Source organism: Muntiacus reevesi, chromosome 2 (assembly GCF_963930625.1).
Source record: "Muntiacus reevesi chromosome 2, mMunRee1.1, whole genome shotgun sequence".
Taxonomy (NCBI): domain Eukaryota; kingdom Metazoa; phylum Chordata; class Mammalia; order Artiodactyla; family Cervidae; genus Muntiacus; species Muntiacus reevesi.
In genome coordinates this window covers 77,047,728-77,071,761 of record NC_089250.1, presented here as the reverse complement: position 1 = coordinate 77,071,761, position 24,034 = coordinate 77,047,728, and the positions used below count along the sequence as shown (strand labels likewise).

General features: G+C 46.8%; 1 protein-coding gene across 3 annotated transcripts in view; it reads left to right on the top strand.

Annotated features, from left to right (window-relative positions):
* Positions 1 to 24,034, top strand: part of ATP9A (ATPase phospholipid transporting 9A (putative)) — a 131,723-nt gene that overhangs the window by 77,431 nt on the left and 30,258 nt on the right. For 2 of the 3 annotated variants that reach the window (XM_065922194.1, XM_065922196.1), the window contains exons 14-15: positions 7,898 to 8,110; positions 20,528 to 20,689. In XM_065922194.1, the coding sequence (XP_065778266.1) occupies positions 7,898 to 8,110; positions 20,528 to 20,689 (375 nt within the window). The remainder of the gene's footprint in view (positions 1 to 7,897; positions 8,111 to 20,527; positions 20,690 to 24,034) is intronic. The other variant, XM_065922195.1, reaches the window with a different exon arrangement.

The window sequence follows — 24,034 nt, the reverse complement described above, 5'->3', positions numbered from 1 at the left end:
GTCAGAAAACAACATATTTTACCATGACCCCTCATCGCCCTTCCTTAGCAGAGGCTCGTAAATTGACTTGCCCATCCTGGCCTTCAGTTTAAAAGAACGGGGTGTGATGGGGAGAGGCCGGGGCTGGTGTGGACACACCCCGCCTCCAGGGAGGCCGCCTGTACCCTTCTCTCCGGATAGCGAAAAGCCTGCAGTAAACACACGGATCCTTTTGTGACGACAAGTTTGAGGCCTTTCCTGTGTTTTGTATTTTTAAACAGCTTTATTGTATACGGTATGTATAACATACATACCATAACATTTAGTGATGTTAAGTACACTGTTCAATGCTTTTTTCAAGTAAATTTACAGAGTTATGGAATCATCCCCACAATCCAGTCTTAGACCATACCCGCCCCCCTCCCCACCCAGTGGGATTCTCCTGAGCCTCTACAGTCATCCATCTGCCCTTTAGAGTTCAATAATAGGATGTTTATAACAGTGTCTCCTGAATACAGCGTTTGGAACTCCTGTGTGAGATGGCCAGGGACCATCTGGCCATCAGAGTCAGACTCCACTCCTGGAGTCAGAGTCTCCAGGAGTGGCAGCTGGACTTACAAATTATAACAGGTGAACCAGGTGGTTCCAAAGTACAGCGGAGGTACTACAGCTGCTCTGAATCTAATTGTTATTTAGTTGCTAAACCATGTCTGATTCTTTTGTGACCCTATGGACTGTAGCCCACCAGGCTCCTCGGTCCATAGGATTTCCCAAGCAAGGATACTGGGGTGGGTTGCATTTCCTTCTCCAGGGAATCTTACTGACCCAGGGATCGATCCTGGGTCTCCTGCATTGGCAGGGGGATTCTTTATCACCGCGCCACCTGGGAAGCCCACCTTGAATCTAAGGTCTGCCATTATTTTTAAAACAGAGTATCACTGTCCTAGATCTGTGAACTCCAAAACAGAGGGTGCAAGGTGACCCATGGAGGTGTAGGAAGGAAAGATTTGAGTGTTCACTCACACTTCATTTTCATCTTCAAAATTAAAGTGAAATTTAAACCTTACTAGGAGCATGAAGATTGACCCTGGGACCCTCACGCGATTTATCAGATGAACATTCGTCAGGTACAGTCCTTGAAGCGTCCTGCAGAAGGAGTCAGAATTCTGCGATTGTTTATTTTCGAAACACTGGAATATAGACTGTGTTTTATGAGTGTCTAGGTGACTGGTTTTAGGGATGTTATTTAACTAAATTAACCTCATAAAGAAGGCAGGTGGTTTTACAAGATTCCTGCAGAGAAACTCCAGATGATTAATACAGGCCTGAGCAAACCACAAAGAAATGGCCAACACATTATGAGGGAAACCCGTGACAGGCTAGGGAGATGTGATGATTTTTCCTCTGGCTTACTGATTTACTTACTGACACCTTTAAAAAATAAGAGAGATGGTTCACAAACCGTAATGTTTATCCTCTTAAGTGTACAGGTCAGGTTTTATTAGTATATTCTCAATATTCTGCAGTCACCACTGCTATTTAATTTCTGTCTGTTTTCACTACTCCAAAGAGGGACCCTGCCTGTCTCTTAGACTCCCACCGTTCCCCAGCTCCTGACAACCACCCGTCTACTTTTTGTCTCTGTGGGTTTGCCTGTTGTGGACGTCTCAGTTGCCTGGAATCAATCAGTACCTTTTGTACCTGGCTTATTTCACTTGGCGTAACATCTCCAAGGTTTTTCCAGGTTGCAGCGCATGTCAGCACTTCATGCTCCTTTATGACAAACAGATACGACAATTTGAATCTGTAATTTTAAATAATTATAATTTTAAGTCTATGATCCTGAGTATATGTTATTTTGAACTTTTAGCTAATTCTATGAAATATGATCTCTTTTTATCACATCATTTTATAATTTTTTGTTTCTTAATGCACAATACAGTATGTATACAACTTGAATACACATGTGGGGAAGGTACTTAATTTTTTTTCTCAACATGTGCAAAATATTTGAGATGACTAGTCTATACATTGCCTGGAATATGGAATCACCTATTTTATTTTACTTATCCCGGCAAGTGGAAGTATCTTTAACTTTTATTGATATATGTGTCTGAGAAAAATAATGACTATGGGAATTGGGAGCCACGTGGTGTCCCTTGTTAGAGAAAACCAAGACCAGTGCTTTTGAGTGTTCTTCTAGGCTGTTTTATATAGGAACATTCTCTCTTTTTTTTTTTTTTAAACATAGTTCACATTATTACACATTTTGGTCTGTGAACTGTGATTTTTCACTTAATGGTTTGTCTCTGATACTGTTTTAGGATTTATTACGGTTGGAACTTGCTGAGCAGTTTCCTCCTTTTCTTTTTAAGGAGTGTGCTCGTGAACGTGTGAGCTTGTGATTCACTTTGTGCACAGGACGCACTCGGTTATAAGCACGTGCTGTGTTCCAAGTAGCGTGTCTTGCTTTCTGCATCCATAGGAAGCATCAAGAAGCTTATCTTTTCTCAGGGAAGAATTTTTACTCGTGTGTTTTTCTCTGGGACACAAAGCTTACTTTGTTTTTTAGTCATTAAAAAAATTCTAATCCTTTCTTAGGATACATTCTTTTTTGGCTACAGGAAAAAAAAAAATGGATCGGTACAAAGAGAAAACACTGAAATCACCTGTATTCACATCAGTCAGAGATAACCAGTGTTAACAGCTGGCTGTATAAAACGCTAGCCGTCTGTCTGCCTTTGTGTGTCTGTGAGATGTATACTTTGCTTCTCTGTCTCTGGTTCTTTTTTCTTTCCAACAAGAAGTCATTATATTTTTGTAATTCTTTTAAACTAGAGTTGAGGATCAAAATTATGTGTAGAATTGAAAAGTATGTATATATGCATAGGCCCTACTATATTCTTTAAGTGACTGGGACCTGGGCGCATATATATATATATATTTTTTTTTTTTTAAATCTTTCCTGGTTATTCAGAGAAGCATTTCTGATTAAGACCCACTGTTAGAATAACACTGTCCATCTTCCTTTTTTTCCCCACACATGTCATAATTATGATCCTTTAGAATGGTTTTTCAACTGGGCCATATAGGGGTAGAGTGAGGAATGCACCTAGGAAGGAAAATTTATTGAGATGGCAAAAAACGCAGTCATTAAGTCAAATCATATTGTAATGCAGTATTAAAAAACTCAAAATGAAGGCAAAAAATCCAAATCTTAAATTGACAGGCCCCAGCTCAGCACTTGCACAGGCTGGTCTCACCGTCCTGACCCTGGCTTTGTGGCAGCAATGACTACATGTCTGGTCCCCAGCCTTGCCGTGATGACATCATGGGCGGGATCGTTCTTTGTTGTGGGGGCCAGCCTGTGCATCCAAGATGTCTAGCAACATCCGTGCCCTCTACCATCTAGATGCGTGCAGCACACTCCCCCTCGCCTTTGTGACACCCCCACGTATCTCCAGATGCTGCCCAAGGGGGAGCACAGAATCTCCCAAGTTGAGAACCCCTGTGTTATATGTGGTTCAGTTTCAACAAATTGAAATTTGTTGCCTTTGTCGTACAGAAAGGTGTGTACTGTTACATAGTAAGTGTTAGCTGCTTAGTCGTGTCTGACTCTTTGTGACCCCGTGGACTGTAGCCCACCAGGCTCCTCTGTCCATGGAATTCTCCAGAATAGAATGCTGCAGTGGGGAGCCATTCCATTCTCCAGGGGATCTTCCTGACCCAGGGATCGAACCTGGTTTCCCATGTTGCAGGCACATTCTTTACAGTCTGAGCCACTAGGGACGCCCGGCTACCACATAGTAAATGTTGTTTTCATTCAGTCTCTTAGCCTGTAAGTCAGATGATTCATTTGGAAGTTGTAGCTCTGAGCCTGTCTCTAGAAGAGTGGCCCTTTGAGGTTAATGAATTTCCAGCTCTGAGCTTTATTTGGGGAGTGAAGCGGACCTATTGAAACAGGAATTCCTTCTCCTCAACAGTGTACTTTTAAGCAGTTGCAACCCATTCGTGGTGTCTCTTGTTCTTATGAATGTTCATAAGTGGTAGTGTTTTCCCTGCGTTTGGAAAGAAGATGGATAAGAGAAGGTGGATATTCATGGTGACTGAGCATTTAATTTTTGTATTACTCTTTCCTGAAGTATAGGCTGGGGTTCTAATCGGGAAATACCCTTGCCGTGGATTATTAACGAGAAACGGAGGCCTCTTTTTTTCCATGGAGCCTCCAAGTCTCATTTCTTTGCTGGGGTGGCGTGGAATGACCGAGACACCCCACGGTGCAGGACACCCACCCCGGGCCCGAGGTAGGGGCCTTTGTGTGCGGAGAGCTTGATTCTTCACCTGACTTCTGACCTCACCAGGGCCTAGCGTTGTCCTCCCTCCTCAAGAGGACCAGTGGTTCCCCCCTAGGGCAGAAAGGGCCGTAACCTGCCTCTGTGGATACCACATCTGTTTTTATTTTCCCCTGGTATTTTTTAAGTAAGAAGAAATGTGTGTAGGTTAAAGGGCCTATGGAGAGGAGGCTGGAGATAAACACTGTACAATGTGAAACTTTTCCATATGGGCAAAGTGAGGATACTTAACGACTGGACCAGTGCGAACACTTGCCGAGCCCCTCGTAATGACCAGCGCCTTCCTGGTATGTGGGGATCACCGTTTGGTGCGTGGATGAGCCTTTCATTTGCAGATTAAATCAGAATCAGTGGTTATGACCTGTCTTCCCTGAAACACCTTAGTAGTGTGTGTGTGTGTATGTTTAGTCTCTTCAGTCATGTCCGATTATCTGTGGTCCCATGGACCATGGCCTGCCAGGCTTCTCTATCCATGGAATTCTCCAGGCAAGAACACAGGAGTGGGTTGCCATTTCCCTCTCCAAATCTGACCTGAGACAGGCCAAAACGATCTTAGTAGTAAAGGGGGATGAGTATCAATTTCAGAGAGAGACAAAGGAACTTGGAGGCAGCAAATCAGTTGCTTGTGATGCTGGTCTGATTCAGTCATCGTCATCTTCTAGTTTATTGTCAAGTTGTTTCCTGATCTGAGCGGGGTCTTTGCAAAAATCTGGGCTGTGTTTGTCTTTTTGCCTTGCTCTGGAGTGGTTTCACCTGGAATGCAAAGCCCCAGGGCTCTGTGTTAGCCCACATTTAAAATATTAGTGGAAGTATCTGACTCCTGTAGACATAATCAGATTGCTTCTAAAACCCAAAGGTTTGTGAAAGATACCCTTAATTCAGCCTTCCCTTCAAACCCACTGTTGCTAAAACTGGCCAGCCAGAGCAATTACTTTGTCAAAGGCCTTGTTATTGCTCCTGATGGTAAATAATAATTTGGTCCAGGTGCTGAGGAATGTGGGCAAAAAAATGAAGACACACGTCTACGGCCAGAACATAAATTATAGAACTTTGGGGGAAAAAAAAACATTCTTGATTTAGCCTCACTACGAGAGGGGACCTTTCTGTAAATCTTCAGTCCTCGTTATGATTTTAGAGTTAAATTCTTTATAATTAAAAGCACTTGGCAAATAATGATTCATTTAAACTGTAGTTCTGATATGTTACTCTAATTACTGTTACCATGCAGCGCCCTTTGGCCTGGAAGTGAAACCCATGTCCTCTTGACACCAGAGGTTAACAGAGCAGGAAGCCAGAGCAGTGTGTGTGTGCCTGCGTGACCAGAATAATTTAGTAATTGTCTAATTACCTGAGGAGTCTGATGCCACTGCTAAAAATAGTATTAAAAAAATTAAATGAAAGTCTTTTCTTATTTCTCATAACCCATCTGTTCTCTATTTTGGGCAACCATGTGTTCATGGGTATAAAACATTCATTCTAAAAGATCAGATCACTTCTCCTCTGTTGGATAAAATATGTTTTTAATGGAACGTAGTATTCAGTAACTCACAAATACCTCTCGCTTCCAAGACTCAGTTGTGGAAGTAGGGAGGCTATGATAGGTCTTTTGTCCTAAACTGTGACTTAAAATCTGGAACCAACATTGGTCAGTTTGATATTTATTTCTTCTTAAAAATGAGGGGGAAGTTCGTGTCAGGTGAGGACTTCTCACTGTTATCTCAGGAAAATTAAGTTGTTCATTTGTTCAACAAATAGCTGAGCAAGTTATCTCCTGCCCTTGGTACTAAAATTCAGTACACAAGCTATCTGTTCTCACGATCTGACAGGAGAATGATCAGGTAAACAATCCAGTTTTAGTCAGTGAAGACAATAACACGCATACTACCATGGAAGCGTGGTTCCCCGTGGGGCAGGCATATGAGGCAGAACCAATTAGGGGATCAGGGGAAGGCATCTTTGGGGAGGTGACGTTGAATTTGGGGCCTGAGTGATGAGGTGGAATGAACTAATTCTGCAAAGATGTGGGAAATGGTGTTCTGGGCAGTGGGCACAGCAAGTTCAAAGGCCCTGAGGCAGGATAAGGAGGTTGGAGAGAGAGGCTGATCAGGTGGGTCATGGGAGGCTATCTGAGTTTTTACTGATCACTGACTCATAGACTCCTGACAAGTGTACTCTTTCTAGTGGCCTTAATTTTTTTAAATTATGTTTTAAGGCAATAGAGCAACTCCGCACAGGACACAGCAAAGTAGTAGAACCCATTCTTCAAAGCAGAGCCTTCATGGCACCCGATGGTCCACAGGTGGGGATGGGGCTGCTTGTCTTCCACGTTTGATGCTGCGGAGTGGGTTTCTCTCCTCCGCATGTGGGTTGAAAACCAGCCCCTAGCCCACTCCTCTCATTGGCCCAAAACCGAGGCCCAGAGGGCAGATGGGCCTTGCTTGAGGTCACCCAGCTCTTGCCACCTACCCGAGAATCAGACTCAGATTTCTCACCTACATTCTTTTTACCTTGTTCAAAACCTTTTCCCCAAGATTGAACCCATTAGGACAAGCCATGTGCTGAAAGGTATAGTGAAGAGGTGGATGAGGGCTGTGTAAGCCAGGCAGCCGCCTCTTGGACAAGGGTTAGGGTCCTTGGTTGGTGCGGAAGGCAGAGCTTGAGCACGTTTCAGTTAACTCTTGAAAATCGACGCTGAGTGGACTTCTGGGTACCATTTTGCATTGTGTCGTTGCTGATGGTCTCCCTGCCCTGCCCTGGGATGCTCGGCGCCCCCTAGAGCCCCGTTGAGGCTGTCTTCCATTTTAATTGCACTGAGAGGAATGTACAGTTAAAACGGTGGCTCTAAACTGGGAGGATTTTGGTCTCTATGGGGCATTTGGCAACCTCTGAAGACATTTTTTGTTCTCCTGTGACACCTGGGGTTGTTTCTGGAGTCTAGAAGATGGAGACAGAGAAGCTGCTAAGCGTCTGCCACACGCAGTACACCTGCCGCCGCGCCCCCCCCCCCCCCGCCCCCAATAGAGAATCATCCTTCTCAAGTGTCAGCAGTTGCTGTTTAGGTGCTCAGTCGTGTCCAACTCTTTTGCAGCCCCATGGACTGTAGCCCACCAGGCTCCTCCCTCCATGGGATTACCCGGGCAAGAATACTGGAGTCGGTTGACATTTCTTTCTCCAGGGGATCTTCCTGACCCACGGATCAAACTTGTGTCTTCTGCATTGGCAGGCAGATTCTTTACCACTGAGCCCCCCAGGGAAGCCCCAAATGTCAGCAGTGCTGAGGTCCGGAGCCCTGGTCTGAAACACCAGCATCGCTGGCAGTGTAGCGGAGCCCCCGACACCACCCAGCGTTCCCCGGTAGAATCGCCCACATACCCTAGACTGTCATTTCTGTTTATTTTGTGTTTGTTGTTTCTGGCTGAGCCCCAGTGACTGAATCCCTAAATTGCACGCCCCTAGAGGGGCACTTGCTAGAGCAGGTGGGAGGGAAGCTGCGAGTCCTCCGAAGCCTCCCTCCCCTGGAGGCCCTTCCGTGTGCTGGTCCTCCTCACAGCTTTCCTCTTCCGCAGCAGCCTCAGGACCCGCCGGCTCAGAAGGGCCCCGCGCCGACCACCAAGGTGCGGCGGACCATGAGCAGCCGCGTGCACGAAGCGGTCAAGGCCATCGCGCTCTGCCACAACGTCACCCCCGTGTACGAGTCCAACGGCGTCACCGACCAGGCCGAGGCCGAGAAGCAGTATGAGGACTCCTGCCGTGTGTACCAGGCGTCCAGCCCAGACGAGGTAAGCCCTGCGCACGCGTGCCGCCGGCCCGCTGCGCACCTGCCCCGTGGGGGTGGGGGGGGACGGCGGGAGCCGGGTTGATGCTGGGTCCCTAAAGGCCCCGCCCTTCCTCTGGAAGGAGCAGTCTTGACCTTGAGATCCATCATGAATCAGGAAAGAGCAAGAGATCTCTGTGGTTCAGATGGCCAGCACACACGGGACACAGGTTCCTTAAAGAACCACATTCCTTCAAAAAGCTTTATTGATATAATCCCCATAGCATGATACATACAGCTCAGTGTATTTTTAATAATATTTTCGTGGCGTTCTGTAACCTCACCACAGTCGATTTTAGTTAATTGATTTAGTGAATTTTTATTTATTTCAGCTGCATAAGCTCTTTGGTGTGGTGCTTGGGCCCAGTCGTTGCCACATGGGGGCTTAGTTGCCCGACAACATGTGGGATCTTAGTTCACCGACCAGGGATCAAACCTGTGTCCCCTGTGTTGGAAGGCAGATTCTTAACCCCTGGACCACCAGGGAAGTCCCCACCATAATCGACTTTAGTTCATTTTCACCGCCCCAAAAGGAAACACTCCATGCCAACCTTCCCACAGACCCCACCCTTCCTCCCTCCAGCCCCTGGCAGCCCCCTGGCCTGCGTTCTGTCTGTCTCGGTAGATTTGCCCGTTCTGGACATTGCGTGCAAATGGAAACATCTCCTGTGTCTCATATTCTGTCTCGTTTCTTTCACTTAGCAAGGTTCATCCCTGTAGTGGCATGTATCAATACTTCATGCCTTGTTTTGAATGAACAGTATTCCTTCGAATGGGTAATACTGTGTTCTGTTTATCCATTCTTTGATTGATGGACCTGTGGAATGTTTATTTTTCTGTGAACATTTGTGTCCAGGTTTTTATACGGACATGTGTGTTCATTTCCCTCGGTGTATGTATAGGAGAGGGATTACTGGGTCACATTAACTTTATGTTTAACCTCGGTTTTGTAGCGTGTCCTTCAGGTTGTGTCTGTCTGACCTTTTCTTATGATGTTGCCTCAGGTTATGCGTTTCTGGCATTGGCCTTGGTATCTGGAGTAACATGATGTTGGCGTGTCCCACTCTCAGAGCTTCTAACATAGGTTTCTTGGCTAAGGTGGTGTCCCCTAGAAAACTGTTCTTCCGGGTGAAGTTGCCATTTTCTGTGACTGACGCATCTTATTACCAGCCCCCTGGGTGAGAGGGTGAGGGCTTTAACCAGAGTTTGTTTTCAGAGCCCAGATTCTTTTACTTTTCTGGTAAACCTTTCACTAAACCATTTTTAGACACCACTAGATGTTGATTTTCATTAATTTGATATATAGCCCCTCCACTAGGTTTTAATGTATTTTTTTTAATGAGAACTTTAATATAAGCAAGGGTTTTGCATCCTCCTTTTTTCCACTCAATATTTTATCATGCCTGTTTCTAAATTTTGTTGAATATTATTAGAATTCAGTTCTTCAGTTTACTGCCCATGAATGGACCATAACATCTTTTAACTGTTCTCATATTTCTGGAATTTAGATTATGTTTAATCTTCGAGCAGTAGTAGTTAGAAGTATTTCTAATGGGCATCCTTGCACCTGATGTTTGTAGAAATGGTGTAATTGGGTTCATGATTTCACCAGCTATCTTTGAAGGCCTCCCATGGGCCAGGCACTAGGAGTCCACGGTAAACAAGATTCCAGGCCACGTCTGTAGGGGCAGCTGGAGTGAGACAGTTGAGCACGTGGATCCTGGGTTCCAAGCTCCACACCTGGCAGGTTTCTTTTCTTCATGGTGGGTCTGAGGGTGTTGTGAGGCTTTTATTTTTAGTAAGTGGTCAATAAATCCCGAGAGTCAAACTGAATGAATGTTTATGTAAATTATGAGAGTGCTTCCTGGGATTTTTTTTTTTAACCGTTTTACTCTTCCACCAACGTTGCAGGGAATCCCAATTATTATTATTATTAATTTCAAGAAAGGAGGGAGGGGCTTCTGTAGTACATGAAGTTTTTTTTCTTCTTTTTTTAATATGTATGTGATGACAGTTGACTCATTAGAAAAGCCCCTGATGCTGGGCAAGATTGAGAGCAGAAGGAGAAGAGGGCGTCAAAGGATGAGATAGGTGGCTGGATGGCATCACTGATGCAATGGCCATGAACTGGGCAAACTTCGGGAGATGGTGAGTGACAGGGAGAGCTGGTGTGCTGCCGTCCATAGAGTCACAGAAAATTGGACAGAACTGGGTGACTGAACAACAGTGACAGTTGACATTTACCACATGCCTGGGATTGTTCGAAACTTTGTCTCTGTTATTATTTAATGCTTACAACAGCTTTGGAAAAGTGCTGGAAGTGGTAGTTGCTCAGTCGTGTCTGACTCTGTGATCCCGTAGACTGTAGCCCACCAGATTCCTCTGTCCATGGGATTCTCCAGGCGAGAGTACTGGAGTGGGCTGCCATTCCCTTCTCCAGAGGATCTTCCTGACCCAGGGATTGAAGCCTTGTCTCCCACATTGTAGGTGGATTCTTTACCGCCTGACCCATGTCAGTGACTATTATTGTTTAATGCTTCCAACAGCATTGGGAGGCGGTTTCTATCATCATCTCTGATTTACAGATGAGACAGACGCAAAGAGAGGGTAAGCAACTTGGCCAACGCCGCAGAGCTGGTGAGCACCAGAGGGTGGACCCAGGCAGTACCTGCTCTTGCTGGCTCTGCCTTCTACCTCCTGGTAAAGCGTGTGGGTGAACAAGTTGTAGACTAAAGCCTTGGTAGGTGGAGTTAAAGGAAATGTTGCAGGAAGGGAAACCTCTTCCAGGGCCTGGGAGTGGGCTCTTGTCTAACACTTGGGGAGTTGTCCAGAGACACGCGGGAAGGGGCACCGCGGTGGAGAGCTGAGGGTGAGGGGACCCAGGAGAGCTGCTCCACCGTGGGGCGCACAGCCTCGGCTGCTCGGCTGTCAGGGTGACGGGGTCAGTTTCCAGGTTTTCTCTGACCAGTCACTCTGACTCGGGGTCCTTTCTGGTAGCACACGCATCGCTCAGCCAGGGAGAAGGATTCTGGGCGGTGGTCAGACACGTGGCGTCTCCTGTTGACCTTTCCCGAGCTCTTCCGGTTGGTGGAGGCTCGTTAGTTGCGTGTTCCTTACCAGGGCCTCCTCCCCGCGCAGATGGTTACTGTGGGGCTGGCCACGGTGGGCGGTTTTGGTCGTGTGCTTCCCGTAACAGAAGCAGGCTTTGCTCCTGTGCCCCTTCGGCTGAGCTGTTCCAGGGAAGGAGGGAATTCAGGCTGAAACTCATTCAATGTGTTTTGAAGGTCCGGACTCTCCTGAGAACATCAGTAAGCTGATGTGGTTGAGAGAGGCACAACGGGAATCTTCTCCAAAGGACAGGAAGGACACTTGGGTGCGACTTTCCCGTGAGGTCCTTTCTTCCTCCTTCTCTGGGGCAATGGAACGTGTCTCCTGGGAGAGTCCTCCTTCCTGTCTGTTCCGTATTTGTGGAAGAGTTCAAGCTGTGAAGCCCGGTTGATCCGTGACCATTGATACCTGAACCAGGCTTTTTAGGGGTGAAAGATGTGGTAGCCCTTGGCCACATTCTCAGATGGGCTATCGATGGGCCTACTGATCTCTTGGGACTTCTGCCCTGGAACCAAAAGCTTGTCCCATTTGTCACTGTTTCTCCACCGGGGTTTGTCTGCTTGTTCTTGCTTTTCCATTTGGGAATGGGAGGATGGTACCATTGAATGGTCCATGTGAGAAAGGACCAGAGTCTTGATCGTTATGGACTGGGAACCAGTAGCTTGTGGGTATTTGGTAGAATTTAAATTCGAACAGGTTCCAAATGTAGGTGGTCGGATGAGCGCTTGTGCCTCTGGGCTCCTGTTGACTATCGACATGCATCTGTAATGGTCTTTAATGCCTGCCCCACACCCCTGGTTCCTGCTGAACTTTGATATATTTGTTTTAGGGCTGTGCAAAGGTTTTTCCGTGAAGGTAAATCTTCCATGGAATGCTTTGTGCTTCTCAGCTCCTTTTTGTTAAAGAGAAGAGCCTTTTATCTCTGCTGCCTGTTAATTGCCTTTGGATTCAGATTTGTTCTGTTTTGCTAAGATTCTGAATAGTGTTTCTTTTTTAAAAGATATTTTCTTTGGTCTTTGGTGTCTTCACAGAGGTCAGCATTACTTTCTTGGTTTCCTTTTCCCCATGACAGTTTTTTAAATTACACAGTTATTTCAGGTTTATGATAGAATATATGAAAGTGTAGAGAAGAAAAAGGTAAGCCAAAGCCCTGCTAACTAAAGGCGTGTTGTTGTTCAGTTGCCAAGTTGTATCCAACTGTTTGTGACCCCGTGGACTGGACTCCAGGGACAGGCTCTTCTGTCCATGGGATTATCCAGGCAAGAATACTGGCGTGGTTACCATTTCCTTCTCCAGGGAATCTTCCCAGATCACGGATCGAACCCGAGTCTCCTGCACTGGCAGGCGGATTCTTTACCCACTGAGCCACCAGGGAAGCCCAGCTAAAAGGTGTCACCACTGTTAATATTTTCTCCACCACCCTTTTAAAATACTACAAAAGATGCATACCTCAAAACAGAAATCTGTTTATGTAAATAGACCATCTGACAGAAAGTTGGCCGAATCTGTTGCCAATGAAATCTTTCAGAAAGTCGTCCTGTTTCAAGCTCTCTGTGGGATTCCACATAGGAGCAGCGGGGTCTAGAATCCTACCTTTGAAATTCTATATCAATAAAGCCTCACTGGTGCGGGCAAGGTCAGTTGATGGAATACATACAGAAGCCAGTATCCGTTTTACTTTGGGGCTGCTGGAGTAATTCCTACCAGTTGGCCTAGGATTCGTTTCCTGTAACAGAAAGCAGGATTTCCTAAATTTGTTTCCTGTGTGCATTCCGCCTGGGAAGCCTTGAAGTGTCTTTATTCAGCTATTGATTACAGCCTGGGGGCAGCGCCCTCCCCCACCCTAGTACAATGACTCCCCGGGGAAGTGAAATGGATGAAGTCTGCTGGGGAGAAGTGGCCCCTGGAGGCTTGAACACACACGCTTTCGCCCTGACCGTGTCCTGTTGTTTCCAGGATGTTTGGCACCATCAGAGATGGGATACAGTGAAGGGGACTTCTACAGACTCCAGAGATGGAGAGCATCCCTGCCTCCATTAAAATGTCAGGGGCTGGGAGTCATGCAGACGGGGTGACGTAAAAAAGGGGTGTGCAGTGAAGGTGCAGCTGCTCTAAAAGTGGATTTTATTTTTTGTTCCCCACTCCGGTCTTCTTGCTGGAGAATCCCATGGACAGAGGAGCCTGGTGGGCTACAGTCCATGGGGTCGCAAAGAGTCAGACATGACTGAAGCAACTTAGCGTGCACTCATTGTTAGAGTAACAGGGCTTCCCTGGTGGCTCAGGGGTAAAGAATCCGCCTGCCCGTGCAGGAGACAGGGGTTCAGTCTTTGATCCGAGATCCCCCATGCCGGGGAACTGCTGAGCCTGTGCTCCAGAGCCTGGCTTTGTGACAGAGAAACCACCAAAGTACCGCTACTCGCAACTAAGCCCTACTCTTTGCAACAAGAGAAAAGCCTGTGCAGCAGCGAAGGCCCAGCACAGCCGAAAGGAAATAAATTATTTATGTATAAACGAAAATAGTAGCAAGAGCTTTTTATAGAAAAAGAAAAAAATAAAAGGAAAAAAGGCCAAAAGTATCTCGATGTTTTTGCTACCTCTCTCTAGTATGTGTGTGTGTGTGTGTGTGTGTGTGTGTGTGTGTGTGTGTGTATACACACCTTATATGTTCAACGACCTTGACTTGTTCCCTTGCATTATCCCTTTCCGGTAACCGTCTATGATAGGAAGATTCTTAGTGACTGCTGAGATACACCACAGATTATTTTTCCTGTCTCCCAAGCATAACATCTAGGTGGTCCCCTCTTTTGGCCGTCCTAAATAATGTCGTGATGGAGAGCCTTGCGTATTCAGTCTCTCTGCACATCGCGGCGTACACGAAAGGTCCCAGTTGTCTCACTTTGTGTTTTCTTAGCCCTGTTGCAAAGAGTGAGGAGAAAAGCTATAGGAGAAGGGAAGCTCGTGGCCTTGAGGAGGGGCTGGCAACCTTCCAGTCTGTTCACGGCCTTGAGTTTTTTTTTTCTTCCCTCCACGACTGCATCCCTGTCTCTCCTGAATGCCTCCTGGTGCCCGCATCTCAGCCCAGGCCGTGGACCATGCCAGCATTCAGACGCGTGCTCGGGGGAGCGTGGAGTGTTGACGCAGAGAAGTTTGGGAGGCTGGTGGAGCTCCACCATCACATTGCCGGGCCATTGGGTGAGGTCAGAGAACAGTGCTCAGGAACTTGATAAAAACCCTCCATCAGTGTCATTTATTAACCGTCGGGCTGGAATCTTGAAATAGGAGTTTGAAATAGGACCTCTCTCAGAAGAGAGGGGTCCTGTGTAAGGCAGGACCGTGGGGCTGTGGGGGACTCTAGAGAACTGTCATATGAGCCTTCTCTGGTGTGAGCCCCTCCATGGACAGACATGTAGAAGTTCTGTCCGGCATCAGGTCAGTTTTGGCCAGAATGGATTAACTAAATAGTCAGTTCCGAAGGGCTGAATTTCAATGGAGATGATGCCATTCTTCCTTCTCAGATATTCATTTTCAACAGAATTAAGTGATAGGAGGCTGAATTTTGAGTATAAGATCAAGGAAATTCAGATCAGGGAGTGGCCGTTTATTCTACTACCGTGTCCACTGATTCTTTGTGAAAAAAAGTTTCAGCCGCACCACGTGGTGTGCGGGACCTTAGTTCCCCGATCAGCTGTTAAACCCGCATCCCCTGCAGTGTAAGCTCAGTCTCAACTACTGGCCCCCCGGGAAACCGCCTGTCCACTGATTCTTAAACGTTGCTGGCTCCGTGATGTGGATTTTTTTTAAAATCAGCGATATTTGAAAATCACTTAGTGTTTTAGAAGAGTCAGCTTCTCTTGAGAAAGATCAGAATCTGGAAAGACTGGGTCCAGTTTCTGCCTGGCAGCAGTGGGCCGCGTGGGGTGGCTGCCGCCTCTGTTTCCCCAGGCGCCCCCCACTCTCCCCACCCCCACCGCCCAGCGGCCTGCCCGGCCCAGTCCACTGCCTGCCCTAATCCTGTCGACAGTCAGACGTGCAGCCACCGTGTGGCACATTTTGGAACCTATTTGTTTTTTTAAAAATTTATCTATTTTTGTTTGGGGGATAATTGCTTTCCAGTGTGGTACTGGTTTCTGCCATACATCAACATGAATCAGCCACAGGTGTTCATATGTCCGCTCCTTCTTGAACCCCCCTCCCACCCCATCCCACCCCCTCCCACCGCCGTAGGTTGTCACAGAGCCTCGGGCGGAGCTCCTTGTGTTACACGGTAACTTCTGGTAGCTCTGTTTTGTGTGTGATAATATGCATGTTTCAGCGCCACTCCCGGTTCGTCCCACGCTCGTCTGCCCCTGCAGCGTCCTCACGTCTGTTCTCTGTGTCTGTGTCTCTATTCCTGCCCTGCAAAGAGGTGCATCAGTAGCACCATTTTTCTAAATTCCATGTATGTGCTTTAATATATGATCCTTGTTTCTTTCTGATTTACTTCACTCTATGATAGGCTCTAAGTTCATCCACCTCATCAAACTGACTCAAATTTTACCTTTCCTTTAACGGCTGCATACTATTCCATTGTACACATGTCCCGTAACCTCTTTATCTCCTCCTCTGTCGATGGGCATCTGGGTTGCTTCCTCGTCCTGGCTGGTGTAAACAGTGCTGCAGTGAGCACCGAGGTGTCTCTGTCTTTTTCACTTGCAGTTTTCTCAGGGTATATGCCCTGTAGTGGCATTGCTGGGTCATATGGTAGTTTTATGAGACTTATTTCTTCAGTAAAGAATACCCTAGGTCTGTGGATACATTTATAATCCTGAAAGGCTGGCTTCAGGCAGACTGGCCACTCTTTGTAAGCCTGACTGTTTATCTGATGGAAGGCCACCAAAGAACCCTTTTATTAATAAAGGGTTTTTATTTTATTTATTTATTTTATTTTATTTTATTTATTTATTTTTTATTTTATTTATTTTATTAATAAATTTTGACAAGAATTCAAGGCTCTTTAGCCTGCCTGGCATAATTCCCAAGCACACATTCCCAGGTACAAAGGGAAAATTATTAAAGCTTATCACAGATGGCTCATTGCTGACCAACAAATGATGAAAAAACCCTTTCATGGGCAGCTCTGGCGAGAATTCTTCAGATAGGCTTTTATTTTCGTGGGGGCAGAGTAGAGTAGCAGACTCTGTTTTTTTTTTTTGTTTGTTTGTTTTTTTTAAATTTATTTCCTGATCCAAATCAGAATATGCAGCCAACTCACAGAGCCAGATCCCCACCTCGGGCACTTTCTTGGTTTCTGGCATTTGCCTTTGATTCTTAATTTGTTGATTAATTTACCTTATGCAAACGTGAACGCCCAGTCGGACTCTTTGTGACCTCATGGACTGTAGCCCACCAGGCTCCTCTGTCTGTGGGATTCTCCAGGCAAGAGTACATTTCCTTCTCCAGGGGATACTCGCTATGTAAGGATCGAACCTGTGTCTCTTGCATTGGCAGGCTGATTGTCTAACACTGAGCCACCTTACGAGATGTTTTTTTCCGCTGCCTTCCTGACCTCCAAATAGTTTCACCCGAGGCCCTCTAAGACCCCTACTCAGTGAGACTCAATGAGACCTCAGGTGAGACTTGATGATTTGTCAATAGGGAATGATTCTTTTGAACTAAAGCTCTGACCGCCTAGGAGACGTAGCAGCCTTATTCACATCTTCTTGTTCTGGGAAGGGATAGGTAGCATCCCTTCTTGACCTCTGAAATGTCTGTCCCCACCACAGTTGAGACGGCCTAGAGAGCACCCCTACCCCTCACGCCTTCTAAACTAATCCGCTCTCTTCTGAGTAGGCCCCTGGGGACTTCACATGTTCTGCTAGAAATCAGCTTAAATTAAGGCTGACTTAATGTTTGTTGGAGTAAGAGAGTGGACGGTGAGAAGGAAAGGCCCCCGCAGGGCTCATATCCTGTTGGAATCAGCCCCTGAGGAGACCTTTGAGCTTTCGATTAGGACCTTGGCCCCCAGGGGTGAGGGTGGGGGGCAGTGGGGGGATGCTGGAGCTGAACGCAGGCTGAGAAGATGCTTCCACGCCAGTGTTGTTCACGCTTCCCAGGAACACTTGCGCTGGTGCTCATTTGAGATTTCCAGTTCCGCTTTCCCTCCAGCGCACTCTTGTGGAGTCTGCACCGGGGAACCTGGGCTGGCTGAGGCTAGGCCTGCCCCCGCAGCCCTGAAAGCCGCTTCCTGTTTCGGAGTTTCGGATCCTGTCTTTTTCTTTCATCTTCTGGGTCAGCACTGCGGCTCCGTGGCTGCACGCGGACGGACTCTACCTCGGTGCAGCGAGTGGGGGCCGCCTGTCATTGCGGTGCACGGCTTCCCACTGTAAGGACCCCTCTTGTTGCGAAATCTAGGGCCTGTGGGCTCAGTAGTCGTGGCAAACAGGCTTAGCTGCTCCACGGCATGTGGAACCTTCCTGGACCAGGGATCAACGGCATGTCCTCTGCATCGGCTGGTGGACTCTTAACCACTGAACCACCAGGGAGGTCCTCTTGATTGACATTAAAAATAGGTTTTCGGGGACTTAGAGTGTTTTCTTAAAGCCCAATATTAGAGATTTTTCACATCATTTCAGAACAATTAAATACGTTTTTAAAGAGTGAAATAATAGTTATTTAAATACAAGGATGAAAAAAAAAAACCCTCTTCCCTAGCAGTCATGTTAGAAAGCATCAGAGGAAGAATTATTTTTTCTTTGTTACTAAATTGGTATGTAAAGGAGAATGTAAATTTGGTCAAGCTTTTGAGTCTTGTATAGACCTAGGTATTTATAATATCTCACATTGTGTAGGGATATTAATTTACTTAATCAAAATTAAAGATGCTAAAAATAAAAGAAATACATGTACATGCTAAAATATTTCAGTAGTATACATGGAGAAAAGGAAAAGCTGGAAGGAGTTTCTCTTCATGTGTATTGCCCAGTGAGCATTTTAATGCACATGAAAGTGAAAGTCGCTCAGTCATGTCTGACTCTTTGCAACCCCATGGACTATACAGTCCGTGGAATTCTCGAGGTCAGAATACTGGAGTGGGTAGCCTTTCCCTCCTCCAGGGAATCTTCCCAACCCAGGGATCGAACCCAGGTCTCCCGCATTGCGGGTGGATTCTTTTACTAGCTGAGCCACCGGGGAAGCCCAAGAATACTGTAATGATCTCCAGTGGATCTTCCCGACCGAGAAATTGAACTGGGGTCTCTTGCATTGCCGATGGATTCTTTACCTGTTGAGCCTACTACTCAATGTTTTTCTCTCATATATGGATGAGATTTTCAAAATATTTACTGATTTTTTTCATTTTAAACTTTGAAAGAAAATTGTTAGCAGATAAGACAGGCCATACTGAAGTTCAGAGTGATTAGAACAAACGGTTACATGAATGCATTTCCGAAGACTTAGGTAAGTTAGTACCAAAAAATAATTACTTGGGACTTCCCTGGCAGTCCAGCAATTAAGATGCACCTTCCAGTGCAGAGGGTGTGGGTCCATCCCTGGTTGGGGAGCTGAGATCACATACCTGTGGCCAAAAAGCCAAAGCATAAAACAGAAGCAATATTGTAATAAACTCAATAAAGCCTTAAAAACTGGTCCACATTAAAAAAAAATTACTTGATTAGCCCTCTCTTTGGAGGTGGAGGTCGGTGGGGACTAGGAAGTGGAGGTCGGCGGGGATTAGGAGGTGGAGGTCGGCGGGGACTAGGAGGTGGAGGTCAGTGCGGATTAGGAGGTGGGCATGTTTGGGGGCTGTTGCTCTATCCCCGGTGCCTCCTGTCAACTTCTGATGGCAGCGGGGAGTCGGGTGGCCAGGCACTCCCTGAGGATGCGCTGATGTGCGTGCACCTGTTTCGAGAACGGGCATCTGGATGGCCCCGGATGGGCACTTGTCTTGGACCTCTTACTTGGGTCAGCTGGACCTCGGGTTAGAGCTCATCTCAGCCCATCGTAGCAGCCAGTTGGGAGCAGCTCCCCTCCCGTCTCTGAGACCGTTTCTTCATCCCCTACCTAGAGCTGGTTGGTAGTTCCTGCCTCTGTGGGCTCTTCTGACAAGTAAACACGATGCTGTCATCTATCCACCGTAGCTCTTCATCCTTGCCCGTCCTCTACCACCCCCAGCCCATCCCCCTTCCTGTGGGGTCGGGGCTGGGCGGTCACCCCTTCCCAGCTCCCCTCTGTCTCCCCCCCTTTTCTACTTCTCTTTCCTTCTTTCCCTAAAGACCCCAGGCCAGCTTCATCTGCGGACATGTTTCACTTTCTTCACGGGTGTTTAAAACATGCAGCTTACTTGCTTACATTGAAAAGTTGAGAATGCTTGGGGAGAAGGTCAGGTTTCTGGTTTTTCTTGAGAAGCTGGAAGCCGTGCCCACCCTGGACCCCCATTCCCGGGGGGCAGCCGCCTCCAGCTGGGACTCGGGTTCTTGCCGGCTGCTGTTGCCAGCAGTGGTCCTCACCTTGGAACCTGCATCCTCCATGCCTCTTGATGGGCAGCGAAGCAAGCCTTGCTCAGGCTGTGAAACGTTTAGCTGGTGGCAGGACCAGGCCCCCAGCAAGTGCAGAGGGCGGTGGAGGGCATGGCTGCGCACCAGGTAAACCCAGGTTCGGGCCCCAGAGCATCACCGCTCACAGCCTGGGAGCTTCTCCGAGCCTGTCTCCTTACCCTCGTCAGGCCTGCTGTGTGGGGTGCGGTGGGGGTGATTCTCTGTCGGGTAGGGGGGCTGTCCCGTGCAATGTAGAGCGTTTAGCAGTTCCTGGCCTCCGCCAGAAGATGCCAAGAGCAAACGTCCACCCAACACTGTGCCCTCGCGGGGCGGAGCTGCCCAGTGGAGAGCTCCCGTAGATTCCCTCCCAGTTGGGCATTCGTGAGGTTTAATGGGGAGCCGGGGCGGGAGCCCCCCCACGCCCGCATCATGCGGCTGCTTCCCTGATATTTGCAGCTGGCTTGCTGCAGGTGCTTCCCGACGGGACCCCTGGTTGCGCTGGTCACCCTTGAACCTGCGTAGCTCTCTCCGCGGTCTGGCTCATGGCTGCTTTAGGGAAGAGGAGGCAGCCATGAGCCCGGGGCCCCCCCAGGCCTGAGCGGGGTGCTGGCGAGTCACCGGGCCAGCGTGGCCTCCCCAGGGGACGCAGGCTCTGCTGAGGCTCACCTGTCTCCGCTTCCCCATCCACCTTCCTGTTCGTTCGCTTGACATGTGTGCCGGGACGCCCGCCTCTGTGTCTGACCTTCGGCCTGCGTCTCGTTTAGGTGGCCCTGGTGCAGTGGACTGAGAGCGTGGGCTTGACGCTGGTGGGCCGCGACCAGTCTTCCATGCAGCTGAGGACCCCTGGCGACCAGATCCTGAACTTCACCATCTTGCAGCTCTTCCCCTTTACCTACGAAAGCAAGCGCATGGGCATCATCGTGAGGGTGAGTTGTCTTTCGTTTATGGCTAAAAATTGTTTTTTATTAAAAAAAAACCACGCCTAAGTCTGGTGTGTGTCTGTGACTGGACACACACTTTCTTCCTTACCCCTTCTTTCCTCTCGTATTGCCTGTTGTTCAGACTAACAAGAGGATACAGTTCCCTCTGCAGAAAGAGAATTTGTTCTTCGTTGGACAGATCTCTGATAGCTGCTCAGCTTTTTGGTCAACCCAGTTTCAGAGTGAAAGGTCTAATGAGTGTAGGTTGGGCAACTCTTGGTAATAATACCTTTCCCATCGTATATTCGTTCATTTAGTTAAAATATATTCTTTTCTATTGAAGTGAAATTCATGACATGATTAATTCACTACCATCTAGTACATTCATAATGTCGTACGGCCACCACCTCTGTTGAGTTTTGCAGCATTTACAACACCCCAGAAGGCAACCTCATAGCCTTAGGCCGCCGCCTCTCAAACCTCCTTGCCTGTCATCTTTGGGAGTCTCCAGTCTTCTTTCTGTCTCTAGGATTTACCGATTCTGGGTATTTCATATAAATGAAATCACACAGTATTCCTGGCTCTTTTCACTTAGCCTCATGTTTTAGAGATTCATCCATGTTGGTGCATGTATGCATACTTCGTTCCTTTTTATGACTGAATAATACTTCATGTTGATTATCCATTCACCCATGAGTGGACATTTGGGTTGTTCCCACCTTTTGGCTATTGTGAGTAGTTGACTACTATGAACACTCGTGTAAAAGCATGTAAGTACGTATTTTCAGTTCTCCAGGATAGATGCCTAGCAGTGGAATTGTTGGGTCTGTTTCCCAATTGCTGGATAATTCTCTTTTAACTTTATGAGAAACTGCTAAACTTTTCTGCAAAATGATGCATCTTTACATTCTACCAGGAGTGTGTGAAGTTCTGGTTTCTCTTCCTCAGTGCCTGTTATTTTCCATTGTTTTTTTCTTTGTAGCCATCCTGGTTGCTATGAAGTGGTATTTCAGTGTGGTTTTGATTTGCATTTCCCTAATGGACCTCATGCGAAGAGTTGACTCTTTGGAAAAGACCCTGATGCTGGGAGGGTTTGGGGGCAGGAGGAGAAGGGGACGACAGAGGAGGAGATGGCTGGATGGCATCACTGACTTGATGAACATGAGTTTGAGTAAACTCCGGGAGTTGGTGATGGACAGGGAGGCCTGGCATGCTGCGATTCATGGGGTCGCAAAGAGTCGGACACGACTGAGCGACCGAACTGAACTGAACTGATCTGAATGGCTAATGATGTTGAGCATCTTGTCAAATTCTTATTGGCCACTAGTATTTCTTCCTTGGAGACATGTTTGTTCAAGATATTTGCCCACTTTTTAATTGGGTTATCTTTTATCATTGTCTTGTAAGAGTTCTTTATATGGTCTAGGTCCCTTATCAGAGATATGACATACAAATATTTTCTCTCATTCTGTAGCTTATGTTTTTGTTTTCTTGATAAAATTCTTTTCATGCAAATAAGTTACTCATTTTGATGAAGTCCAATTTATTTTTTTCGTTTGTTGCTCTTGACTTTGGTGTCATACCTAAGAGTCCATTGCTAAACCCAAGGTCATGAAAATTTACCCCCATATTTTCTTTGAAAAGTTTTTGTAGTTTTATCTCTTTAGGTCATTGATCCATTTTGAGTGATGTTTGTGTATGGTGTGAGGTAAGGGTTTTAGCTTCATTCTTTTGCCTGTGGATATAGAGTTGTCCCAGCATCTTTTACTGCAGAGACTATTGTTTCCCCATTGAATAGTCTTGACACCTCTATCGTAATAAAATATTTTCAGTGATTTTTCATTCATAGAATCACAAAAGTTACTGAAAAACGTGATCACGCAGCAGCAAGTCATTTTGGCATTGATATTTCAGATTTTCTTTTTAAATTCTTTGAAACTTTATGGAAGTACAACATACAGAGAGAAAGGTGCAGACTCCATAAATGTACAGCTTAAGTGTTTGGAAAATGAATACCGCTTGCTTGGCGCTAAGAACAAGAACAGAACCCTCCACGTCACGCCAGCAGCTCCCTTGTGCCTCTTTCTGGTTTTGCGTCCCTCTTCCCCACGAGGGTATAACCACTGTCCCATTCCTACCACTGACTGACTTTGTCTCTTTGAGCTTTATATGAAGGAAGCTGTAGATGCCCTTTTAAATCATACCTTAAAATTGCTTTTATTTTTAATTAGTTTTATTTCTTACAAACAAGTCTGATTTTTTAGAAATTAATTTTTATTGGAGAATAGATACACTTTTGGAGAAGGAAATGACAACCCACTCCGGCATCCTTGCCTGGGAAATCCCATGGACATAGGAGCCTGGTGGGCTGTATAGTCCATGGGGTTTTGCCAAAGAGTTAAACACGACTTGGCGGCTAAACAGCAGCAGCAGCAGACACACCTCTGGCTCATTCTGTTCTCAGAAGCGGGTCACTGGGTCCAGCCCCCACACCTGATGGGGGAAGTGGGAGTCGTTGCGAGGCCACTTCTCCAGGTTAAACTCAGACGGGGTCCTGATGGTCCCGTGAGACACAGCAGGAGTGTGCCTTAAAACACGCTTTAAGGGGTTTTTATGTCCCTGATGCCAGTAAGTTCTCAGACTCCACTGGATGTATATCCTTGGCAGTTTCTAAGTGGGATGAGGGCTTTTTCTCCCTTGCAGTCCCTGCTTTCCCCACTGGCCTGCATCCTGCCTGCCCCATGCCTTCAGACCACGTCTTGACTTCATGTCTCATGTCAAGAACGTCCATGGCCTAGAAACAGCCACATGAACCCTTTGGGTGGGTGTTTCCTGAGGAATTAGTCATTATCTCCTACTTTAATTTTGTTCCAGCCATTATTTTTCCAAGTTCTAGGGCTGCGGGCACTGCTAGAGGCATTTGGGGGTTGAGTCATCATCAGATAGTCCCGATATCAGCTGTTCTAGAAGTGGGCCCTGTACGTCCCCTCCCTTGAGTGGCGAAGGGCTCTCATGCCCAGACTCGAGTCATAGTTTACGAGCCGTGACCCCTGGCTCTGCCCCCAGCAAGAATGGGGTGTATGTCTGGGATACTGTTGGATGGGCAAATCTATTGTATTTTAAAATGGCACTCTGTCCTTCCCAGGTAATACTTTAAAAAATCAGCATTCACCCAGGGCATTCAGAACAAATACATGTTAAAGCTGGGGATTAGAACCATTCATCTGTATTTTGACCACCCGAAGACTCACTCACTCTTGCCTTTTCAGGGAATTTCCCTTCTGTTTTTTTCTCTAAGCATAAATGAGTGTAAATAGCCACACACATTTTTATCCAATTGATATCAAACTC